This window comes from Musca autumnalis, unplaced genomic scaffold (genome assembly GCF_047663935.1).
Source record: "Musca autumnalis isolate F117 unplaced genomic scaffold, ASM4766393v1 scaffold_2, whole genome shotgun sequence".
Lineage (NCBI taxonomy): Eukaryota > Metazoa > Arthropoda > Insecta > Diptera > Muscidae > Musca > Musca autumnalis.
The window spans coordinates 164,180,330-164,205,005 of record NW_027411755.1 but is presented as its reverse complement, the minus strand read 5'-3'; the positions used below and the strand labels follow the sequence as shown (position 1 = coordinate 164,205,005).

Genomic DNA, 24,676 nt, shown 5'->3' with positions numbered 1-24,676 from the left:
GGAGGGCCAAGTAAAAATATTCTTTAATAAATCCACGCCTAGGAGGGCCAAGTAAAAATATTCTTTAATAAATCCACGCCTAGGAGGGCCAAGTAAAAATATTCTTTAATAAATCCACGCCTAGGAGGGCCAAGTAAAAATATTCTTTAATAAATCCACGCCTAGGAGGGCCAAGTAAAAATATTCTTTAATAAATCCACGCCTAGGAGGGCCAAGTAAAAATATTCTTTAATAAATCCACGCCTAGGAGGGCCAAGTAAAAATATTCTTTAATAAATCCACGCCTAGGAGGGCCAAGTAAAAATATTCTTTAATAAATCCACGCCTAGGAGGGCCAAGTAAAAATATTCTTTAATAAATCCACGCCTAGGAGGGCCAAGTAAAAATATTCTTTAATAAATCCACGCCTAGGAGGGCCAAGTAAAAATATTCTTTAATAAATCCACGCCTAGGAGGGCCAAGTAAAAATATTCTTTAATAAATCCACGCCTAGGAGGGCCAAGTAAAAATATTCTTTAATAAATCCACGCCTAGGAGGGCCAAGTAAAAATATTCTTTAATAAATCCACGCCTAGGAGGGCCAAGTAAAAATATTCTTTAATAAATCCACGCCTAGGAGGGCCAAGTAAAAATATTCTTTAATAAATCCACGCCTAGGAGGGCCAAGTAAAAATATTCTTTAATAAATCCACGCCTAGGAGGGCCAAGTAAAAATATTCTTTAATAAATCCACGCCTAGGAGGGCCAAGTAAAAATATTCTTTAATAAATCCACGCCTAGGAGGGCCAAGTAAAAATATTCTTTAATAAATCCACGCCTAGGAGGGCCAAGTAAAAATATTCTTTAATAAATCCACGCCTAGGAGGGCCAAGTAAAAATATTCTTTAATAAATCCACGCCTAGGAGGGCCAAGTAAAAATATTCTTTAATAAATCCACGCCTAGGAGGGCCAAGTAAAAATATTCTTTAATAAATCCACGCCTAGGAGGGCCAAGTAAAAATATTCTTTAATAAATCCACGCCTAGGAGGGCCAAGTAAAAATATTCTTTAATAAATCCACGCCTAGGAGGGCCAAGTAAAAATATTCTTTAATAAATCCACGCCTAGGAGGGCCAAGTAAAAATATTCTTTAATAAATCCACGCCTAGGAGGGCCAAGTAAAAATATTCTTTAATAAATCCACGCCTAGGAGGGCCAAGTAAAAATATTCTTTAATAAATCCACGCCTAGGAGGGCCAAGTAAAAATATTCTTTAATAAATCCACGCCTAGGAGGGCCAAGTAAAAATATTCTTTAATAAATCCACGCCTAGGAGGGCCAAGTAAAAATATTCTTTAATAAATCCACGCCTAGGAGGGCCAAGTAAAAATATTCTTTAATAAATCCACGCCTAGGAGGGCCAAGAAAATATTCTTTAATAAATCCACGCCTAGGAGGGCCAAGTAAAAATATTCTTTAATAAATCCACGCCTAGGAGGGCCAAGTAAAAATATTCTTTAATAAATCCACGCCTAGGAGGGCCAAGTAAAAATATTCTTTAATAAATCCACGCCTAGGAGGGCCAAGTAAAAATATTCTTTAATAAATCCACGCCTAGGAGGGCCAAGTAAAAATATTCTTTAATAAATCCACGCCTAGGAGGGCCAAGTAAAAATATTCTTTAATAAATCCACGCCTAGGAGGGCCAAGTAAAAATATTCTTTAATAAATCCACGCCTAGGAGGGCCAAGTAAAAATATTCTTTAATAAATCCACGCCTAGGAGGGCCAAGTAAAAATATTCTTTAATAAATCCACGCCTAGGAGGGCCAAGTAAAAATATTCTTTAATAAATCCACGCCTAGGAGGGCCAAGTAAAAATATTCTTTAATAAATCCACGCCTAGGAGGGCCAAGTAAAAATATTCTTTAATAAATCCACGCCTAGGAGGGCCAAGTAAAAATATTCTTTAATAAATCCACGCCTAGGAGGGCCAAGTAAAAATATTCTTTAATAAATCCACGCCTAGGAGGGCCAAGTAAAAATATTCTTTAATAAATCCACGCCTAGGAGGGCCAAGTAAAAATATTCTTTAATAAATCCACGCCTAGGAGGGCCAAGTAAAAATATTCTTTAATAAATCCACGCCTAGGAGGGCCAAGTAAAAATATTCTTTAATAAATCCACGCCTAGGAGGGCCAAGTAAAAATATTCTTTAATAAATCCACGCCTAGGAGGGCCAAGTAAAAATATTCTTTAATAAATCCACGCCTAGGAGGGCCAAGTAAAAATATTCTTTAATAAATCCACGCCTAGGAGGGCCAAGTAAAAATATTCTTTAATAAATCCACGCCTAGGAGGGCCAAGTAAAAATATTCTTTAATAAATCCACGCCTAGGAGGGCCAAGTAAAAATATTCTTTACTAAATCCACGCCTAGGAGGGCCAAGTAAAAATATTCTTTAATAAATCCACGCCTAGGAGGGCCAAGTAAAAATATTCTTTAATAAATCCACGCCTAGGAGGGCCAAGTAAAAATATTCTTTACTAAATCCACGCCTAGGAGGGCCAAGTAAAAATATTCTTTAATAAATCCACGCCTAGGAGGGCCAAGTAAAAATATTCTTTAATAAATCCACGCCTAGGAGGGCCAAGTAAAAATATTCTTTACTAAATCCACGCCTAGGAGGGCCAAGTAAAAATATTCTTTAATAAATCCACGCCTAGGAGGGCCAAGTAAAAATATTCTTTAATAAATCCACGCCTAGGAGGGCCAAGTAAAAATATTCTTTAATAAATCCACGCCTAGGAGGGCCAAGTAAAAATATTCTTTACTAAATCCACGCCTAGGAGGGCCAAGTAAAAATATTCTTTACTAAATCCACGCCTAGGAGGGCCAAGTAAAAATATTCTTTAATAAATCCACGCCTAGGAGGGCCAAGTAAAAATATTCTTTAATAAATCCACGCCTAGGAGGGCCAAGTAAAAATATTCTTTAATAAATCCACGCCTAGGAGGGCCAAGTAAAAATATTCTTTAATAAATCCACGCCTAGGAGGGCCAAGTAAAAATATTCTTTAATAAATCCACGCCTAGGAGGGCCAAGTAAAAATATTCTTTAATAAATCCACGCCTAGGAGGGCCAAGTAAAAATATTCTTTAATAAATCCACGCCTAGGAGGGCCAAGTAAAAATATTCTTTAATAAATCCACGCCTAGGAGGGCCAAGTAAAAATATTCTTTAATAAATCCACGCCTAGGAGGGCCAAGTAAAAATATTCTTTACTAAATAAACGCCTAGGAGGGCCAAGTAAAAATATTCTTTACTAAATAAACGCCTAGGAGGGCCAAGTAAAAATATTCTTTACTAAATCCACGCCTAGGAGGGCCAAGTAAAAATATTCTCTACTAAATAAACGCCTAGGAGGGCCAAGTAAAAATATTCTCTACTAAATAAACGCCTAGGAGGGCCAAGTAAAAATATTCTTTACTAAATCCATGCCTAGGAGGGCCAAGTAAAAATATTCTTTACTAAATCCACGCCTAGGAGGGCCAAGTAAAAATATTCTTTACTAAATCCACGCCTAGGAGGGCCAAGTAAAAATATTCTTTACTAAATCCACGCCTAGGAGGGCCAAGTAAAAATATTCTTTACTAAATCCACGCCTAGGAGGGCCAAGTAAAAATATTCTTTAATAAATCCACGCCTAGGAGGGCCAAGTAAAAATATTCTTTACTAAATCCACGCCTAGGAGGGCCAAGTAAAAATATTCTTTACTAAATAAACGCCTAGGAGGGCCAAGTAAAAATATTCTTTAATAAATCCACGCCTAGGAGGGCCAAGTAAAAATATTCTTTAATAAATCCACGCCTTGAAGGGCCAAGTAAAAATATTCTGTAATAAATTCACGCCTTGAAGGGCCAAGTAAAAAATATTCTTTAATAAATCCACGCCTAGAAGGGCCAAGTAAAAATATTCTTTAATAAAAACACGCCCTGAAGGGCCAAGTAAAAATATTCTTTAATAAATCCACGCCTAGAAGAGCCAAGTAAAAATATTCTTTAATAAATTCACGCCTAGAAGGGCCAAGTAAAAATATTCTTTAATAAATTCACGCCTTAAATGGTCAAGTAAAATTATTCTTTAATAAATCCACGCCTAGGAGGGCCAAGTAAAAATATTCTTTAATAAATTCACGCCTTAAATGGTCAAGTAAAATTATTCTTTAATAAATCCACGCGTAGGAGGGCCAAGTAAAAATATTCTTTAATAAATTCACGCCTTGTATAGCCAAGTAAAAATATTCTTTTATAAATTCACGCCTTGAATGGCCAAGTAAAAATATTTTTTTATAAATTCACGCCTTGAAGGGCTAAGTAAAAATATTCTTTAATAAATCCACGCCTTGAAGTGCTAAGTAAAAATATTCTTTAATAAATCCACGCCTAGGAGGGCCAAGCAAAATTTTTTCTTTAATGAATCCACACCTTGAAGGGCCAAGTAAAAATATTCGTTGATAAATCCACGCCTTGAAGTGCCAAGCACTCTCTCTATGTTAAATTCTTATATCTAGAGTTTATTTATCTTTCAATCGCCACAACACAAAAAATTGCTTCAAACTAAGAAAAAAAAAAAAACAAATCACTTAAATTGTCGCATTAACAATTTATAATAAAAAAATCTGTTAAAACAAAAAACGAAACGATAACTTTTTCGTTATCGTTCGATAATTTCTTCTTCAGTTCATATTACAAACCGCATACGACGCATTTGATAAGTTGCCAAGAAGTCGTTTAATTTCGATGAACACATACTCAAACATACACAGAGACACTTATAAAAGTAATAATATGTATATCATATATGTGTTTGTTTATATGTGTGGAATCATATTCACTTGCAATGGGAACTGTCATTGTCTCATGGTGGTTATAGTTATTGTTTTCAAGGATTCCAATCCAAGTCATGCGTAGCACAAAAATATGGCGATGAAAAAAAATCTCAGAAGGAATTGAAAACAGAAGATTATTGAGGCTGGCAAAATTTAACAGAAATTGATTTTGTATTTAGAAATGAGGCGCTCAGCGCCAAAACGGCCCAACCCACATGCCCACAAGAATCAAACTGACTGTAAAGATTTAACTGAAATGTTTTGAAATAAATTCTAAAAAATTCCATATTCCATTATTTTAGAAGGTAATATTACCTAGTGTTATTCAACGCAATATGGAATTTTTTAGAAGTTATTTCAAATGGTTCTGGTTAGATCTTTATAGTCTGTTTGATTTTTTTTGGGGGCATTTGTGGTAGGCCGTTTTGGCCTGAGCGCCTCAAATAGTCAAAGGTGTTCTTTAAAATAACAAAGTTATCAAGGGTTTTTGGGAGGCACTTGTCATTTGTTTTGTTTCTTCTTTATCTTAAGGAATATTCTATAAAACAAAATTTGTAAAAGAACAATTTTGATTGAATCTACACAAAAAAATTCTACGATAACATCTACATGATTTTGGAAAATAAGACTGGAAAATGTGAAAAGAAATTTGTATGCATTTCACAAAAAAAGGAAAACAAAATATTTATGCCAGTTGAAAAGCCTCTTAGTGTAGGAGAATTAAAAAAGAATGAAAGTAGTGTTTTGTTATATTTCAGCCATTGCTTTTACGCACTTAGTTATTAATTTTTAATGAGGTGTGAGGTGACGTATGATTTACGTCACCATTTATACGTCTAAGTGAACATTTTAACCCAGATATGCCCATTGCTTGATCGTGATCATTTTAAAAGTATTTTTATATTATTTTAGAAGCAAATGCGAAATAATAACAGTATGTCTATATGTTTTTTAAAAAATTTTTGAAAAAAGTGGTTTTTGAGGCCACTTTTGGACACAGGGTTTTATCTTATAACTGGGAGTTATGGGACACAAAACATTTGACATATAGTCCAAAGACACCTTTTCGGCATCTAGTTAACGTTTTTTCGTAGTAGGCTCCACATCGTGTATGTTTTCGTTATAAAACTACCCAATAATTAATCGGTCATAACGCAAATCATTGTAAAAACTAAGCGATAGGTGGCAACTTCGATGAACTAGACCTCAAAACTCAAAAATAGTAGCTCAAAATAATGGAATCACATAATATCCCAAGATCTACAGATGTGTACTGAGTATATCACCAAAATAAACGGTACTTTGAGAAACATAACATATCAAATTACCAAGAATTTTGTGTGTCCTATATATAGGACGCTGGGCATATCTGGGTTAAATATTTTAGAGAAGGAAATATTTGAATCGTACTTTAAGGTAAATTGTTGTATCTTTAATTTTAAATAATGAATACATCTTTAAGGAATGGGTTCATTCCACACAATTGAAAAGTTGATATATTTTAATAAAAAAAATTCTCTCAGCTTAACCAAATGATGTTCTCTATAACTCGGCCTTTTATTCTCATTTTCATTCCAATTGTGTAGCTGTCGAAAATGTTACAAGTTTATTGCCATTTATCTTTTAATTTAACGCAAATATTTCCCGCAACAACTAAATTAAATTATATTCCTTAGTATTTCACTTAGGGATAATAATAAAATGTTACAAAAAATTACCACCATAAATAGGAACATCTTAATGCTAAGTGTGTTTATTAGCGAATTACGGAACAAATGTCGGAGAAAGGGTAAACACAAATCCAAATAAGGATATTTCAACGCAACAAAGAGATAAGAACACACAACAAAAAACATAAATAAACATTTTCTTCAATTGCAAAAATGGCAAATGAACAATATAAACTAGCATTTTGATTACAAGAGTTGTTGTTGTGTTTTTCTCTCTGACTTTGCAAACTATGCAGACTCAATTGCGGGAAAAACCAAATGCTGATGAAGATGATTATGATGTTGTGAACATCAAACAGATGTTCCCTATGATGGGAAGATGATGACTTCATGACAATGGAAAAGTTTTATTCATTCCTGTAATGCTGCATAAATTGTTGATGATACAAACAAGGGAGTTGAATAAAGCTGTACAGGGTAGAGAAGACGAAAGACAAATGCAAGGACATAATGTGTTGAATAAAGGATTTGCAAAGCAAAGCAGTTATTCCAAGAATAGCTTCTTCTCTGGGAATTAAGCTGTTTAAGACACAGAGAGATTGAAATGCATTTTCTTCCTTTTTATATTCTTGTTCAAGTTTATTGAACTATGAATTATTTAAATGCACTTGAAATAAAATTCTTTAAATTGTTTAAGGATAAAATGAAAAAAGTATTATAAATAAAAATTTTAGCAATTTTAGTATCTTAAATTAACAAGTAAAAAAGGATCAGTCGGCTTTGCCGACAGAGATATACCTTCAGCCTGTGTGAATTCAAACACTTTTTATTCCAAAAAACGTGTCTATTTAAGGGGTTTTGAAATTTATCGGATCAGTCGGCTTTGTCGACAGAGATATACCTTCAGCCTGTGTGAATTCAAACACTTTTTATTCCAAAAAACGTGTCTATTTAAGGGGTTTTGAAATTTGTCGGCGTATGAACCGACAAAAATATGGATTTGGATAGAAGCTCAAAAAATTTTGCCCGGAAGATATCTAAAGGAATGAACCGATATATTCCATTTTGAAAGTGGGTCTTATTTTGGGTCATTCCCCTCGACAGATATCGCGACCACCTGTCGTCTCAGTTGGTCACCATATAATTCATAGGTTTTGTACCATTATATCGGGAAGCATGTTCTTGCCTACGAAAAACATGAGGTACAAAATTTCAAGGGATCCTCGCACAGACCCTTAACCGGGTTGGTCTGTTTATGAGATATCGCTCGTACTATTTCAGCTAGTATTTTCGTTTTTTTTTTGGGGGGGGATGTACCGGAAGGAGTGGATCTGCAAGCACCACCTTCGAATTTCATCTAATATTCGAAGAAAAATTGTTAATTGTAGGGCGTTTGGTAAATTGTTAGGCGTTTGTGGAATAGGTACCATACACCGTGAGCCTAGTTACTCCGCTCACAACACGGTCTATTTGTGATATTCTGACCATTATTTCATTATAATGAAAATATGAAGAATGAAATTATAGCATTGTAACAAAGATCACAAAGACTAGTAAAACGAGGCGTATGAAGGTGTGTGTGGTCCAAAATATTGGGACATTTCGATCACTGCGACTAACCTCTATTAAAATGTCAACAAAATCCGAGAAGCGATCTCAAATTGGAATACAGCGCAAAAGTGATGAACGCTTGCTGAGAAGGAACCTGAAGAAATGGACCGATATAGTCAATGCTGGAAAGGCGCCCTGACATATCGCCCAACGGAAATAAGCAAAAGTAATCTTAGACGTTATGACCCCCAAACCAAGTTCTAAGATTTTGTCCAGGGGTGAAAGTCTTAAGGTCATAATTTCAGAAAATTTTAATTTAAAGTCGAATATAATGTCAAGGGTGTGAATCCAACTTTGCATTTGCACCGACATAGGGAGGTAGCGTCCATAAGTACTTCATAAAAATCACATCTTTTTCCATTGGGAACCCCACCGAAATGTAGTCTAGATTCATTTCTGGCTACGTCCCTGCCATTTGTATATTTTATATGTTCCTACCAACATCCCTGAAGTGACAAGGGAGACTTCTCTCATATCAATGAGATCACCCAGTTACATATTAGTTTAATGATGTGGGACATGTTTTTTATCGGCGAGTCCGAACAGGGTGTCTTAAGACACCACCTTTAGAGAACTTTTAGATGAATAAAATTCTCAGCAAATGTCGCCGAATTTACGCTGAGGGGTATTTTCGCTACTGTTGAAAATGTGGTGTTGTATGGCCTAGGAATCAAAAATGTGCAAGGCGGACATGTATAACATTATACCCTGTGACATCGTCTTAAGTTTATTCCAAAATACATCTTAGGATGGTCCTCTGCAAAAAAACATAATAAAAATATAAACAGGACCACAGTTACCTTCGGAACAATCAGGTGTCCCTGAGTTTGTAAGCGTGGATACAGTTCCTTTCATTGTCATCTCTCGCCTGGATAGGTGGATGGTCTCTTGTTGATGTTGCATTGTATTCTAGTCAAGGATTATTTGTTCTGCTGTCGTATGAGTCCGTGCTACTCTCGGGACAACCGGATATCGCTGAGCTGACCTTGACATTTACCCCTATGCACTTGAATGTATGAAGTCCGCATTGGTTACTCCAGCAGGTTTGCCATTTGTAGACGGAGTAGCTACCATAAAAGAACCCGAAGTAAAATTTAGCATACATTTAGGATAATTTATAGGATTTCTACGACATTCATTAACATGACATATCCATTTGTTTCTCTGTAATTTTCTTCAATTGTGAGAGTCATAAAATAATCGTTAAAGAGATACATTCAGACAATTTGGAGTTGATTTAGCCAAGGCCGTCCGTCCGTCTGTGTGGCTGGCTGGAGCGCACAATAACTCTGGAGCGCACGATTACTTAGTTCAAGTTCGAAGATGAGCCACATCGGTCCACTCCATCAGGTACCTCCCTCCTCCCCCCTACAAAAGTTCGAAAATGCTCGAAATATATTGCGCATCGTGAAGATTTTACCGGACTTATATGAGGTTCCAATATGGACTCAATCTGTCCACTCCTTCGGGTACCTCCCACACAAAATTTCGGAAGAGTTCAGTTTAGGACCAGCTCTCGAATCGCTTTGATTTTTGTTGTAACAACTTGTATTCACTGCCCCCTATACAACGGTACAAGTCTGATCTGGCGCAAGTCCATATTTCCTGAGAAAATGGCCTGAAAGGTGCAAAAAAAATCCCCTATGATACCGTGTGTAGTGGTTGGAGCGCAAAATAACTCTCGAACGGATCTGCCGATTCGGTCCAAAATTTGGCCTTCGTAATATTTAGTTAAAATTTAGTTTATGTACGAAGATAAGCCTTATCGGCCCCCTGCTTCAGGTATCTCCCCAAAAAAATTACAAAAATGTTCGGAAAATTTGTACACACGATAACTTTTGAAGAGAGTAATAATATAGGTACCAGATATAGATCAGGTTCTAATATGGACGTTATTTGTCCATTCCTTTGGGTACCTCCCCCACAAAATTTCGGATACGTTCACATTAAGACCTGTTCTCGAATTATTTTGATTTTTGTTGAAGCAACTTGCATTTGCTGCCTCAATTACAACGGTAAAAAATCTTTCAGAGACAAGTCCATACTTCTTGAGAGAACAACCCGAAAGGTGTAAAAAACCCCCTAATGCACCATATGTAATGGCTGGAGAGCACGATAACTTTCGAACTGATCAACCGATTTGGTCTAAGATTTGGTATTCGCCATATTTTGTCCAAACTTAGATTCAGTTCGAAGATAGGCAATACCGGTCCACAAATTCCGGTACTTCCCCAAATTATTTCTAAAAATGTCATTAACATGGTATGCAAGATATCATCTCTTGAACGGGGCAATCAATTTGTTTCAAACTTTGGATCTCCTAATATTTTGTCCAAATTTAGTTTAACTTCTAAAATGGCTCATATCGGTTTTCTCCTTAGGGTACCGCTCCAACAAAAATTCAACATTTGTGTCTGAGTGCAGTTTAGGGTCTGTTCGAAGATCCTTTGGAAATGTTTACGGATGCTGTTCGTTGTGGTCCTGTGCTGTATGGTCGCATGCTTCCTGGCATACTGGTCCAAAAGTTATACGAAATGACTAGTGGGTGCGATTTATATCGAGAAGATATGACTCCCAAAATAAGATCCACTTCCATAATGGACTATGTCAGTCCACTCCTTCAAGAAATTCCTCCGCAACACAGATTTCTAAAATAAGTGTTCCAGATCTACCATAAGATGGCTCCCAGATCTTCCATAAGAAGGCCTCAAATCTTCCATAAGAAGACCCTAGGTCTTCTATAAGAAGCTTTCAATGTTTTAAAAGAAGCCTCCAGATATTCCAAAAGAAGACCTTCTATGTGAAGACCTCCAAATCTTCTAAAAGTAGACCTTCAGATCTTCTATAAAAAAAACCTTCATGTCTTCTATAAATAGACCTCCTGGTCTTCAATAAGAAGACCTTCTGCTTTTCTATAAGAAGGGCTCTTGCTCTTCTATGCGATGAGCTCCTGCTTTTCTATAAAATGAACCCCCAGCTCTTCTACGAGAAGGCCACCTGCCCTTCTATGAGAGGACCCTATGCTCTTCCATGAGAAGACGTACTGCTCTTCTATGAGACGACCTCCTGCTCTTTTATAGAAGACCCTAGGTCTTCTATAAGAAGCTTTCAATGTTCTAAAAGAAGCCTCCAGATATTCTAAAAGAAGACCTTCTATGTGAAGACCTCCAAATCTTCTAAAAGTAGACCTCCAGATCTTCTATAAAAAAACCTTCATGTCTTCTATAAGTAGACCTCCTGGTCTTCAATGAGAAGACCTTATGCTTTTCTATAAGAAGGGCTCCTGCTCTTCTATGAGATGAGCTCCTACTTTTCTATAAAATGATCCCCCAGCTCTTCTACGAGAAGGCCACCTGCCTTTCTATGAGGGGACCCTCTGCTCTTCTATGAGAAGACGTCCTGATCTTATATGAGAAGAAGTTCTGCTCTTCTATGAGAAGACGTCCTGCTTTTCTATGAGAAGACGTTCTGCTTTTCTATGAGAATACCTCCTGTCCTTTTATATGCAAACGTGCTGCTCTTCTATGAGAAGACGCCCTGTTCTTCTATGAGAAGAACTCCTGCTCTTATATGAATAGACATCGAGTCCTTCTATGAGAAGACATCCTGCCATTCTATGAGAGTCCTATTGCTCTTCAAGGAGAAGACATCCTTCTATGAGAGGACCTTCTGCTCTTCTTTGAGAAGACCTCCTGCTCTTGTATAAAAAGGCCTCCTTCTCTTCTATAAGAAGACCTCCTGCCCTTCTATATGCAAAGGTGATACTCTTCTATGAGACGACTCCTGCTCTTCTATGAGAAGACATATTGCCCTCCTTTGAGAAGACATCCTGCCCTTCTATGAGACGGCCTTTTGCTCCCCTTCTATGAGAGGACCTTCTAATCTTCTATGAGAAGACGTTCTGCTCTTCTATAAGAAGACCTCTTACTCTTATATAAGGACTCCTGGTCTTCTATAAGATAAAATTAAACCTCCTGTCCTTCTATATGCAAACGTTCTGCTCTTCTATGAGATGACGTCCTGTTTTTCTATGAGAAGACCTTCTGCTCTTAGATGAGAAGACATCCTATCCTTCCATCAGAAGACATCATGCCCTTCTATGAGAGGTCCTTTTGCTCTTCAAGGAGAAGACATCCTTCTATGAGAGGACCTTCTGCTCTTCTATGAGAAGACCTCCTGCTCTTGTATAAGAAAGCCCATTCTCTTCTATAAGAAGACCTACTGCCCTTCTATATGCAAACGTGCTGCTCTTCTATGAGACGTCTCCTGCTCTTCTATGAGAAGACATCTTGCCCTTCTATGAGAAGACATCCTGCCCTTCTATGAGACAACCTTTTGCTCTTCAAGGAGAAGACATCCTGCCCTTTTATGCGAGGACCTTCTGCTCTTCTATGAGAAGACGTCCGGCTCTTCTATAAGAAGACCTCTTGGTCTTCTATAAAATAAAATTGAACTTAAAACTTGAATATTTTAGTTTTTTTCCTTTAAATACAAAATGTTAAAAAATTAGTTTTGATTATTCATATAGTGGGCTTAGGTATATATAAAATATATTCTTCAGATCAAAAACAAAAAAGAAGCACCGAAAGGGTTAACATTAATCCTAATCCATATTTTTGTCGACTATTTCAAATGTCCGAAAAGGGCCACAAAATTCTGAAAATGCCCTAAATACATTCGAACTGTCCGTAGATGAAAGTTTCAATTCGCATATGCTGAGTGTATATCTCTGTCGGCAAAGCCGACTGATACTATTTTACTTGTTTAAACAGTATTTCAAAGGCGGCCAACGAAAAATTAAAGGAAATAGCTTAAAATATACCCTTCAGATGAAAAAAAATCTATTAAAGAAGTTTGGTAGTTATCTTTTTTTGGACACTTACTGAAGTGTTGATCTGTGAAAAACGTATGCTTATGCACGACTATAGCCTTTGTGTACTTCTTACAGGTTCAAGTTAATATTTTCCTCGCATTAAGCTCAATCACAAAATTTATTTATGTCTGTCGTAATTCATATCCAAATTTCAAATTTGTTATCAGTATTAGATTGACAGGTAAAATGAAGAAGGTGAAAAAACAATGGATTGTTTAACCAGAAAAGGTCACACGTGTTAATATTAGTCCATATTTAGTTGAGAGATTATTTGAATTTTGCTTCAATTACCAACGTTGGCAAATATTGTGATTCCCTTAAAAAATTGAATCATTGTTATCCTACTTTTCCATTAACAATGGTATATCTGACACATGTCTTATCCGATTCCATGTAAATTTATTAAAAATCATACAACATGTTCCATCATATCATCCATAAATGTCATCATATTGTTCCATTGATTTTTTGATTAAATTAACTTCTCATAGACAGTTGTCGAATGTAAGCCTGAAGATTACACTCATGTTTTCGTACATGTATACGTTTTAACATGTGTGGTTGTACCACTACACAGCTGAGGATTACCATGGTATTTCCGAACATGTGCTTCCTCTGTTTTGCATTCTCCATAATCCGTTTTTTTTTCTTCTTTTACTGCTCCTATGTCGAAGGGAAATGAAATGATTTGCAGTGTTGGATTTATGATGTACGTGATTGTTGTTGACAAAATGCCTCTTATGAGGGATTAGAAGTAGCTATTGATGGATGTGAAAAAGGAAATAAATGAAGAAGAGGAGGATGTAACAAGAGCAAATAAAGATAGGCCACTTTTTTAAGTGTATAAAATATTTATTTAGGAGGTTTATTAAAAATGTAATTTTGAGTTAATCAAAAAAGTTAATAAATGTTTATGACGACGAACTATGAAGGAGGATGGATATAAAATTCTTTGATTTAAGAGGGTTTCGACCATACTCTCCTACGCCTCGAAATCCGTCATCGCAATTTGCAAAATCTTCTTAGTAATACACAGTAAATTTTGTGTAAATCAATTTGTTTTCATCCGGTCTTAGCCGCCTTTCATGTTTGGGGTCTCTCCTTCTACGCCATTACTTGCACCCATCTAATTTACTTTCTCTTCTTAGACATACATCTTCTTCGTCGTTGTCATCGTCTTTGAAATTTCCTCTAACACAATGGCCATTCTTTTGCCATAAGAACGTGACTGCCAACATGACACACGTGTAAGTAAGTACACATGTCTTGGGCCAATTTGGTGTGAGGAATATCAATGCAGCCAACCAAAATATCATGAATAGTAAATTACATTTTTTTTTGCTTGTTGCCTCATATCATAAGAATATTACAAACATTTAGTGAAAGTACCCAAAAATAACCATAAGATGAGATTTCCATGGTAATGGAATCTGACATGACTTACTTAGAGAAAATTTCCGTTGCAGAAACCTAGTCCGGATATTGTGAAGTAGCATGCTCCTTTGCTCTTCGTCTTCTTCTTTTTTTCATGTAATTTCCGTAATAAAAGTTCCATAAAACCAATTTTGAAATCACAACAACAATAGCAGCATTTCAAGTGAAAATGTTTTATACTTTGAAATTATTGTAACGAGACTGTGTGGTAATATTCCATGATTTTTATGATACTCAACGAGAGTTGCCATCGAAACAATGACATTTGAGAGTTTTTTTTTTTTTTTTATTTTCAATATAATGTAATTGTGATTTGAAATATTTTTGTGTTATTTTTTTATTACATTTGCAAATCGTAAAAAAGAAAATTTGATTTTTTATTCAGTCTGGTTGGTGGTGAAAAAAGTAAGGAGCCTTGAAATGAATATTTAAACTTTGATTGCTGTTCTTCTTGTCTGGCTGGTGCTTTTTTGTTGAGGGCCTCGTAATAGCCAGCTCCTGCTTGTATATCGGCGAACAAAACACCAGCGGCATACAATTTCCCATCTGTGAGATAGGTTATTGAAAATTTATTGATGCCACACGACCACACACACATATTTCATTCGTTTTGGAATGCGTGTGTGTGAACATGGTGCTGCGGTCTCGTAAATATTTCTTTCCATATGACCTACAAAAATGATCAAAGGACATTTCATATAATATTTCAAATGATAAATATTAACAAGGTCAAAGGAGAGCTATTGGAAGGAATCCAGATGTGGGGTCACTTTCATGACGGTATGTGATTTAGTACGATATTTATATTGAATGTAGAAAAAATTGATAACTGCAAATTAATTGACTGGATTAGATAAATGTGTATAGCTAATTGTTTGTTATTCAAGCCGATCGCCAATACAAACCCAAGCGTGTAGTCTTCTGCTCCTTTTAAAATTCAAACACCATGTTATGTGGTAACTTGTTTCTGGAGCTTTCCATCGTAGTCTTGACTTCCTCGGTAAATACCTTTTCTCATTGAAACACATATTAATGTTCTTAAAGTTCATGTCAAAATTTGTTAGTAGTATCGGTTATGCTGGTAAAATAAGGAAGGACTGAGTTGAAAAATTTCACACGTGTTAATTTAGATGACAGATTATCAAAATTCTAATTTTACTTTTAATGCGGACATGAGTTGTTTTGTGAAAATTAAAATTATAATAAAAGTACTAGTTACGATAAATGCGAATGATTTTGTTGGGGTTCTTAATATACTGAATAGTTTTAGAACCGAAATTAATTAATTTTTGACAAATCAGATGAACAACAACACTTTTATGAATATTGACAAGACAAGAAGAAGTATTCAGGCGATATTTGCTATTGAAAATTATTGGTTTAGATTTAAATCAAAAACACAGAATTTAGACGCAGACTTCTGCTTTCAAAGGTTTACAGATTTATTGCTTAGTTAGTGACGGTACATATGTATTCTCGATAAATACAAAGTGTCTAGGTTATTGAAATTTTTTGATAGAGACGTCGGGTAAGCTCCAAAAGTTCTCCCTGTCTAAAATCTCGCTTGGTATCGAATTTTCGAAGAGGTATTCTATTTTATCTTTAGAACCTGCATCATTTATAATCATATTGCAAAGTCGTTTATAATTTGCTGGGATATGAAACGCAGACATGAGTAAATCGACTTGTGGTAGTACGGGTTTTTATCGGCTTTAACATGATAAAGTCCAGAATTTGATGCTAAAACCTTAAAAACACCGAAATTTCGGAGTTACCGTTCTATGGGGGCTATATAAAAACGAAGATAAATACCAGAAATCGCGTGGACCGTTATATGAAGTATACAATTTTAAGTTGAGAAATTTATTGATTACAAGGAACAAAAAAATTTATATAAAAACATTAAAATACGATAAATTGGGTGTTATCGTTATATGGAAGCTATACCCAAATGTAGAATTTTTGTTAGAAATGTTTTTATCAAAACTTCCACCTTCTTCAATCCATGCGGACACTAGAGTGATTTCACGCTGATCAAGAATAAATTTACTTTGTGGGATCTAAAGTGATTATTTCGAGGTGTTACAAATGGAATGACAAACTTCATATAGCCACCATTATCTGAAGGAGTGTGTAAAAATGGTATGGTTGTTGACAATTTCGATATATCTCTCGTTTGGCCAAGTACCCCAAACTTTTTTGCAGCATTATCCATCACAGAAGCGGAGATATTCATCGGCATAAAAACAAAACGTGGACTGTTTTTCTTAACAGAAGTTTTTTTTTCTCATTATTACCACGTACTGGAACCTCCATCTCTACCGAGGTGTGTTCATAGGGACAGATGGACGTGCACACACATAGGGTTGTTGGGTTTGAACTTTTTGATTAATTGCATTAGTTTATAGCCACGTTTCACTTCTGTATAATAGCGTCGGTTTGGCGCATGCATTGAAAATATGCAGTTTAGTTTGAAGGGATCTCTGTGTTGAACGCCATATATGATTTAATCTATCAAAGACTGAGCGAGCTTTCCCTAACTTGTATTCGAAGTCGTCATATATGCCGTCATTTTCCGACATCATAAGAAATCTATTGGTATTGTTGTGGTTGATGTGCATGGCTTTGGTTTTTTTTTATGATGTTGACTGTTAAACCGGCTTTGCAGACAACTTCACTATCTCATCCAGTTTGGATTGCATATCACTGTGTCTACGAGACATTAGGCATATGTCATCGGCGAAATCAAGACCTTCGAGGTGGTTTTGAAGATTCCAAGTTATACCCCTTTTCTTTTTTACTTAATTCAACCATTATATTGTCTAGTGTGAGGGCGAAGAGTAGAGGTGATAATGGACAGCCTTGTTTCACTCCAGCGTTAGTGGAAAAGCTTTCGCTGTACGTTGTCCCATGTCGAAACCTAAGTGTAGCTCCTTCGTACATTGCTTTTATTAAGTTGACAATTTAAGGGGATACTCTTTGGCTTCCAGTGCTGTCCATATTACGCTTCGAGGGATTTAGTCAAATGCCTTCTGGAAATCAATAAATACAAGGTAGAGAGGAGAGCCCATTCGATTGACTGGTCTGTTACAATTCGAAGCGTGTTAGCTTGGTCTACGCAACTGCGGTAGGGAAGGAACCCAGATTGTTCGTCGTGTAGGGTTCTTTCTATTTCCTGGAGCCTTGTGTTAATTATGACTTCAACTAGTTTGTATATTGTATTTAGTAATGTTATTCCTCGGTGCCCGGACATAACTCCCACAATGATTTTGGGCGTTATGTCCGCTGTGCTTTGCGGACATAACTCCCAAAATTCGTTGGGAGTTATGTCCGTGAAGGAAAGCGGACATAACACCCAAAAAAATCGAGGACATAACTCCCAACGATTTATTTCTTAATTTATAAATTATTTCTTTGCTTAATTTTGAAATTTATAGTAATACATTCTTTTAAATTTTAGAGTAGAAGTTAGAATGTAAGCGGAATTATACGTTTGAGAAGGCCTAAGTGCCAACCAATACCGAAGTATCCACAAAATCCTCCTGAATTCATAAAATTATTTAAAAACGAAATTATGTAAGTAGCAGTTAGGAGAAGCTTTAAATTGTAAAAATATTTGTTAAGAAAATCGCGCAATTTTTTCAAAAATATTTTCGACTTTTTATCTCCTTAAATTGTGAAAATGTTTTTTATTACTTTTACAAAAAAATTTTATTTTCTTAAATTATGAAAATATTTTTGTAAAACATCGCGAATATTTTCACAAAAACTTTTAATCTTCTTAAATTGTGAAAATATTTTTGTAAAAAATGGCGCAATTTTTTCAAAAATATTTTCGCCTGCGTCGCTTTTAGTTTTTCAGAAAGTATTTGAATGTTTTTACAAAAATTTTTATTTTCTTAAATTGTAAAAATATTTTTGGAAAATATCGCGCGATTTTTTTAAAAAATATTTTTGCCTGCGGCGATTTTGTTTTTCAGAAAGTATTTGAATATTTTTTTACGACAACTTTTTATCTTCGTAAATTGTGAAAATATTTTCGACTGCGGCGCTTTTAGTTTTTCAGAATGTATTTGAATATTTTTATAAAAACTTTTTATCTTCTAAAATTGTGAAAATATTTTTGTAAAAAATCGCGCGATTTTTTTTAAAATATTTTTGTCTGCGGCGCTTTTTGTTTTTCAGACAGTATTTGAATATTGTTACCAAAACTTTTTATTTTCTTAAATTGTGAAAATATTTTTGTAAAAAATCTCGCGATTTTTTCAATAATATTTTCGCCTGCGGCGCTTTTCGTTTTTCAGAAAGTATTTCAATATTATTGCAAAAACTTTTTATCTTCTTAAAAAATATTTTTGTAACAAATCACACGATTTGTTTTCAGAAAGTATTTGCGAATTTTAACAAAAGCTTTTTATCTTCCTGTAGGCAGCATTTTTCGTTTAAAATAGGTTTGAAGGCAAATTTTGAATACAGTTCGATTTGAGATGGCTACTACTTATTTTGTACTTAACTTTCTTAAAAATTTTAAATCAATTATAAATTATTTTGTGAAATGAAAAATGCATATGAACTTAAAGTAAATTTTTAATTTTTTTCTTATACATTTGAAATAAAAATTGTATTCAAATAAAAATCACTTAAATTTTAAAAACGGACATAACTCCCATTTAAAGGGGGGTCGGACATAGCTCCCAAAAAAACTGGGAGTTATGTCCGCAAACCAAAACCCAAAACCGTGTTGGGAGTTATGTCCGTTGGTAGTTATGTCACGGCAGCTTATTCCTCACCAGTTATTTCTAATAATCCCCGTTTCCAACCTACTGGTAGTCGCTACTATTGACAGGTTTTCACTTTGAATGGGAGAGGGATTTCAGCTGAGACTTGTGGGTTGGAGAATTTCGGATGGTAAGCAATCGTCTCCGGGTGCTTTATTTAGTTTCATGGCTTTTATTACTATTGCGATTTCGTCAACACGGATAGATGTTTATTGCTTATGTCTCCGATGATGATTGATATGTATTACCAGATGCGACTTTGCTTTCCTCATTTTGATTTATGTTGCTGGTTGTTTCGAAATGTTCTTTCCAACGCTGGGTTTGTTGTTCAGTTGATGTCAGAAGTTGTCCATTGACATCCATAATAGGTTTGTTTTGATTAAAGTTTTGTTTTACACGTCGTCCTATGATTTGGAATAGTTGACTCATGTTATTGCATCCTGCGGCTTTGTCGGCTTCGTCTGCGAGGGATTCCAGATATTTTCTCTTGTCAGCGCGAGCAGAGCGTATAATTGCTATGGCTATTGCTCTATATTCGTCCCGAAATAATGGTCGTAGAGCAAAATGAATGTCTCGACGAGCTGAGTCGATCTGTGTGATGGTCGGATAATATTCAGGGGTCCGAATGGGCAAAAAAGTTATTTGGAGAAAAAGCCAACGTTTTATTTCAAAGCGAATATCTCCGCTTCTTTATGGGGTATATCAAAAGCAAAAGCACCTGCTAATTAAAGTAGAAGATATAACCTTTGCAAATATGTAACGTAGGTTGTCGTAGGTGGTAAAACAACGAAGATATCGCAATAATCGGTAATAGAACCCAACTTTTTAATTTTGCGATTTTTATAATAATGACGAATATCACAGCTTTGGTTGGAGACCTTTCAAAAACAAAGTCTGACTATGAAAGTAGAAAATCCCATCTTTACAATGATGTAGGTTGGCGTAGGTGGCCAAATTACGGAGATATCGCAAAGCCGCTAAGCTATCCCAATTTTAAATTTTTTTGCATTTTACCAGTAAAAAGCTCATGCAAAGGTGTAGTGGTGTAGGGTATCACATAGTCGGCCCCCACATGACTATAGCCTTGGCTCACTTTTTTTTTTTTTTTACCCCGGAAAATCGTTCTTAGGAAGCTAACAGGTTCTGAAAGCTGTTTATGGAGATATTAGCTAAATTTTTGTAGTTGATTTTTTCATGAATTGTGAACGATTTCGTATCTGTGGACCAGAATCGGAGGAAAAAGTATAAAAATCGATTTCTGAAGTCTTATTAAAAAAATTCATGAAAGGATACAATTTGTAGTTCCTCTTCCTTAAAAATGAGGGTTTACGATCTGTTCCAGAACCTCCAAGAATATACTACTATTGCATTTTTTTGACAAATTTACATTGTCAACATTTCAAAAATGTTAGACTCTTGCAGATTCTGGAACATAGCATTTTTTCCAAATAAAATACAAGGCTTTTAAATACAATTCAAATGAAAATCCAAAAAATTACAACAACGCCATAATTTTTTCTCATAGAAAGAACCCAGAGAACTTTAAATTTTAATAACAAATGTCAATTAAAAACTTTTTGTGTGAAATTACAAGAAGAAGTGAATGGAAAGAAAGAAAAGAATTAATAAAACAACCAACAATAAATACGAACAATAATTAACATCAGTAATACCGTGTGATATTATGAACAACTTTAATACGCAGCAAAATTACCAACGGCAACCAAGGCAATAGCAAAACCAAATACCACTTTCAAATTCAATGAAATCAAGAAATTTATTACAAATTTCAAAGAAATTTAATTATAGCCCAAAGATAAATAATAAGTTTGTTAGTAATTGCCAAACAACAATAACAAAAACAACAGCAGCAGCACCTGAGATAACAACAATAATAAATAAAGTAGAAGAAGAAAAGGAACAACTAAACTCAGTGGCAAGCACAGCATCATTAACATCATTAAAAATAGTTAAATTAACATTAAAAACTCCCCAGAGGATATTAAAGAACAGCAACAACATAAAATATCCTACAAACAAACAAACAGCAACGGCCATTAGCGGTTATAACAGTTACAACAGCAGCAGTTACGGCAACAGCATCATTATTTTGCCCCGCCATTTAAAAGCCGAAGAAACTCCCTCCCTCGCCTCTTTATCAACTGCCAGCCTTATAATACCCGCCACAACAAGTTTTTACAGTAAATTATCAACATTAAATTCATTAAAACGGAGGGTTTAACATTTGCATTGTTAGCGGGCCCCATGGGCCAGGCTGCCAGTATGTGTCGATTTCGTGGTTGTCGTTACAAAAAGAATAAAAACAATAAAAATTGTAACCAACAGCAACAACAACATGTAACTCAGCAACAATTGCTGCAACATAATTCTTCATCATCAACAACTTCAATAATAAGTACAACGCCAACGGCAGAGGCCACCACCACAATAATACCACTTACCTCTAATGCACCAACAACAACAAGTGTAATAAATAAAACTCCTCAACCAAGCAACCATCAGTATCCAAATCCTCAAACAACATCCCTGCCCAATGTAGAGTATTCACATGATGCAAACGCCAGCTTCATTGTTTATGGCAATGAACTACCAACGGAAGCAGCAGGTGAGCTAGTACTACTGACCAACAATTTTTTTATTATATCACACCTACCTCCCCACCCCCACAGTCAGTCATTGTGTTGACACAATGATGATTGTGGTCATGTCTTTTTTATTGTTGTGAAAATAATAAATTATACCTACAAAATTATAGACAATTATAATTAAACAAATATCACCTGGAGGTATATCGAAAATAAATTCCACTAACAGGTCAGCTGAACCACAAAAACACATTGCCAGTTGTTGTCATAACAACCACAGAACTAAATTTTTAATACGTAATAAAATGTTGGATGTTTTTTGCTTTACGAATTAACTGAAATATTTTTCCCAGGAAACACCTGGTAGCGTATGAGTAATGTAAACAAATGAGATTGTAAATTTTTGTTGTGCTACTCATACGCAATGGATGTACATTTACGACTTACAAATATTCAGAATTTGATTTGTTTTTCATCTCCGATTTCTAATATGTATTCACGGTAGGCGTGAATGTTTAGCTTCATAATGGACATATCTGTTCGCACGGTGAAATAGTTATTTTAACTCGCCAACAGTTGGTAACTTTTGAGTTATTAGAATTTTTGTACCCTTAGCTTTAGGGTATACACTAGGCCGGGGCGATTTGAAAACCTTAATGGGCCCTTCGCGTTTCTTATTCCTGGGATTGAACTGAGCAAAAAAGTCCACTAGACTGTAGGTCTACGGTGAAAATAGAGCCTCCCGATATTGGCTTTAAGTTTTTTATCAACGTTTTTTGGACATTTTCGCATATAACAGCCAAACCATTGAGATTTTCGATCGAACACAAGGGGCGAATAATATCTTTGGAACTAGTTATTATTTTTTTAAATCGGTTAACAAATGGTTATGTTATAGTGGTTTAAGTCTGAAAATCCCCACAAAAAAACTATAACTGAATTTCACATAATTTTCAAAAATATAATGTTTTTTTGTTTTGTTCAATATTTATTTTGAAAATTGTGAGAAATTCAGCTATAGTGTTTTTTTGTGGGGATTTTCAGACATAAACCACTATAACTTAGCCATTTGTGAACCGATTAAAAAATAATGACTTGTTCGAAAGAAATTATTCACCCCTTTAAAAGGAAGAAGGATCAATAGAAATCCGTTGTGAAAAAAAGAAGATATGCCCGTTTAAATTTAAAAATGTAAGAAACCCAGATTTTCACCACTTTTACCGTTATAAAACATAAAACGAAGTGACCCAAACAAACTAAAGGCATTTTCGTTGTCTATGGATTCCAACACGATAGAATTTTGCATCAGAACGCCTGAATATTTTTCTGGTAAACTTTTGTAGCACAGTGCCATCTATCGATATTTTCCGAAAAGTTTGCACCTTCCAATGCTTTTGCGATGTATTAGAGAGTTATTAATTACTGTCTTATCTTTGTATTGGATCGAAAATCTCAATGGTTTGGCCGTTATATGCTAAAATGGTCCAAAAAACGTGGATAAAAAACATAAAGTCAAAATCGGGAGGCTCGATTTTCGCGGTAGACCTATGTTCTAGTAGACTTTTTTGCTCAGTTCAAACCTAGGAATCAGAAACGCGAAGGGCTCATTCAGGTTTTGAAATCGTCCCGGCCTAGTATACATACTTTGATACGACTTAAAATGTGTCTCATCGAAATAGAGGTTCTACATCCATGTTTGGACGAAATTAGTTAGACAATTGAGAGTCGAATCGATCAACCGATCCAAAGTTTGGCTTTCGTAATATTTTGTCCATACCAAGTTTAAGTTCGAAGATGAGCCAGATCTAGATCAGGTTTGAATATCGACTATATTTATCTACTCCTTCTGGGACCTCTCACACAAAATTTCGGATAAGTTCACTTTACGAACTGTTCTCGAATAACTTTTATTTTGCTGAAGCGATTTGCATTCGCTACGTCCATTACGACGGTAAAAGTTTTTAGGGGCAAGTCCATACTTCTTCAGAAATTAGCCCGAAAGGTGTAAAAAAAACCTTGTGGCACCATATGTAGTGGCTGGCGTACACAATAACTCTCGAACTGATCAACCGATTTGATCAAAAATTTGGTCTTCGTCATATTTTGTCCAAATTTAATTTCAGTTCAAGGATGGACTATACCGGTCCACAACTTCCGGTACTTCCCCCCAATATTTAAAAAAATGTCACTAAAATGGTACGCACGATATCTATTGAACGGGGCAACAAATTTGGTCCAAACGTTGGATCTCCTAATATTGTGTCCAAATTTAGTTTAACTTATAGAATGAACCATATCGGTACTCTCCATAGGGTACCCCACCCACAAAAGTTCAACATATGTATCTAAGGGTCTGTTCGAAGATCCTTTGGAAATGTATACCGCTGCTTTTCGTTGTGGTTCTGTTAACATTGATATTATGTTCTCCGTGGACAAGTCCAAGCTTCCTGGCATACTGGCCCAAAATTTATACGATGACCCACTGAAATGACTTGAGGGCGCGATACCTATCGAAAAGATATGATTCCCAAAATAAGATCCACTGACATAATGGACTATATCGGTCCATTCCATCAAGTACGTCATCCGCAACACTTTTGAACTATAATCATTATCCACATTTTTGTCGGCAAGTTCAAATATCTAAAAAAAGGCCACAAAATTCGGAAAAGACCCTAAAAAAATCGATCTGTCCGTATATGAAAGTTTGAATTCATATAGGCTGAGGGTATATCTCTGTCGCCAAAGCCGACTGATACTTTTTACTTGATTGCACTTCAACCGCTATAACATACTGATTTTCAATATAGGCCCACGTTTTCGTATTACCCCCT

At 35.4% G+C, this 24,676-nt stretch overlaps 1 protein-coding gene across 21 annotated transcripts in view; it reads left to right on the top strand.

The window, feature by feature from the left end:
• Pde11 (Phosphodiesterase 11) overlaps positions 1 to 24,676 on the top strand; it is a 346,062-nt gene that overhangs the window by 203,078 nt on the left and 118,308 nt on the right. For 11 of the 21 annotated variants that reach the window (XM_073969729.1, XM_073969730.1, XM_073969721.1 and 8 more), the window contains exon 2: positions 20,762 to 21,862. The exons of 4 other annotated variants lie outside the window; for them this stretch is intronic. In XM_073969729.1, the coding sequence (XP_073825830.1) occupies positions 21,502 to 21,862 (361 nt within the window). In that variant the 5' untranslated portion in view covers positions 20,762 to 21,501. Of the gene's footprint in view, positions 1 to 20,648; positions 21,863 to 24,676 lie in introns of all 21 variants that reach the window. 6 more of the 21 variants (XM_073969726.1, XM_073969733.1, XM_073969723.1 and 3 more) reach the window with 2 other exon arrangements.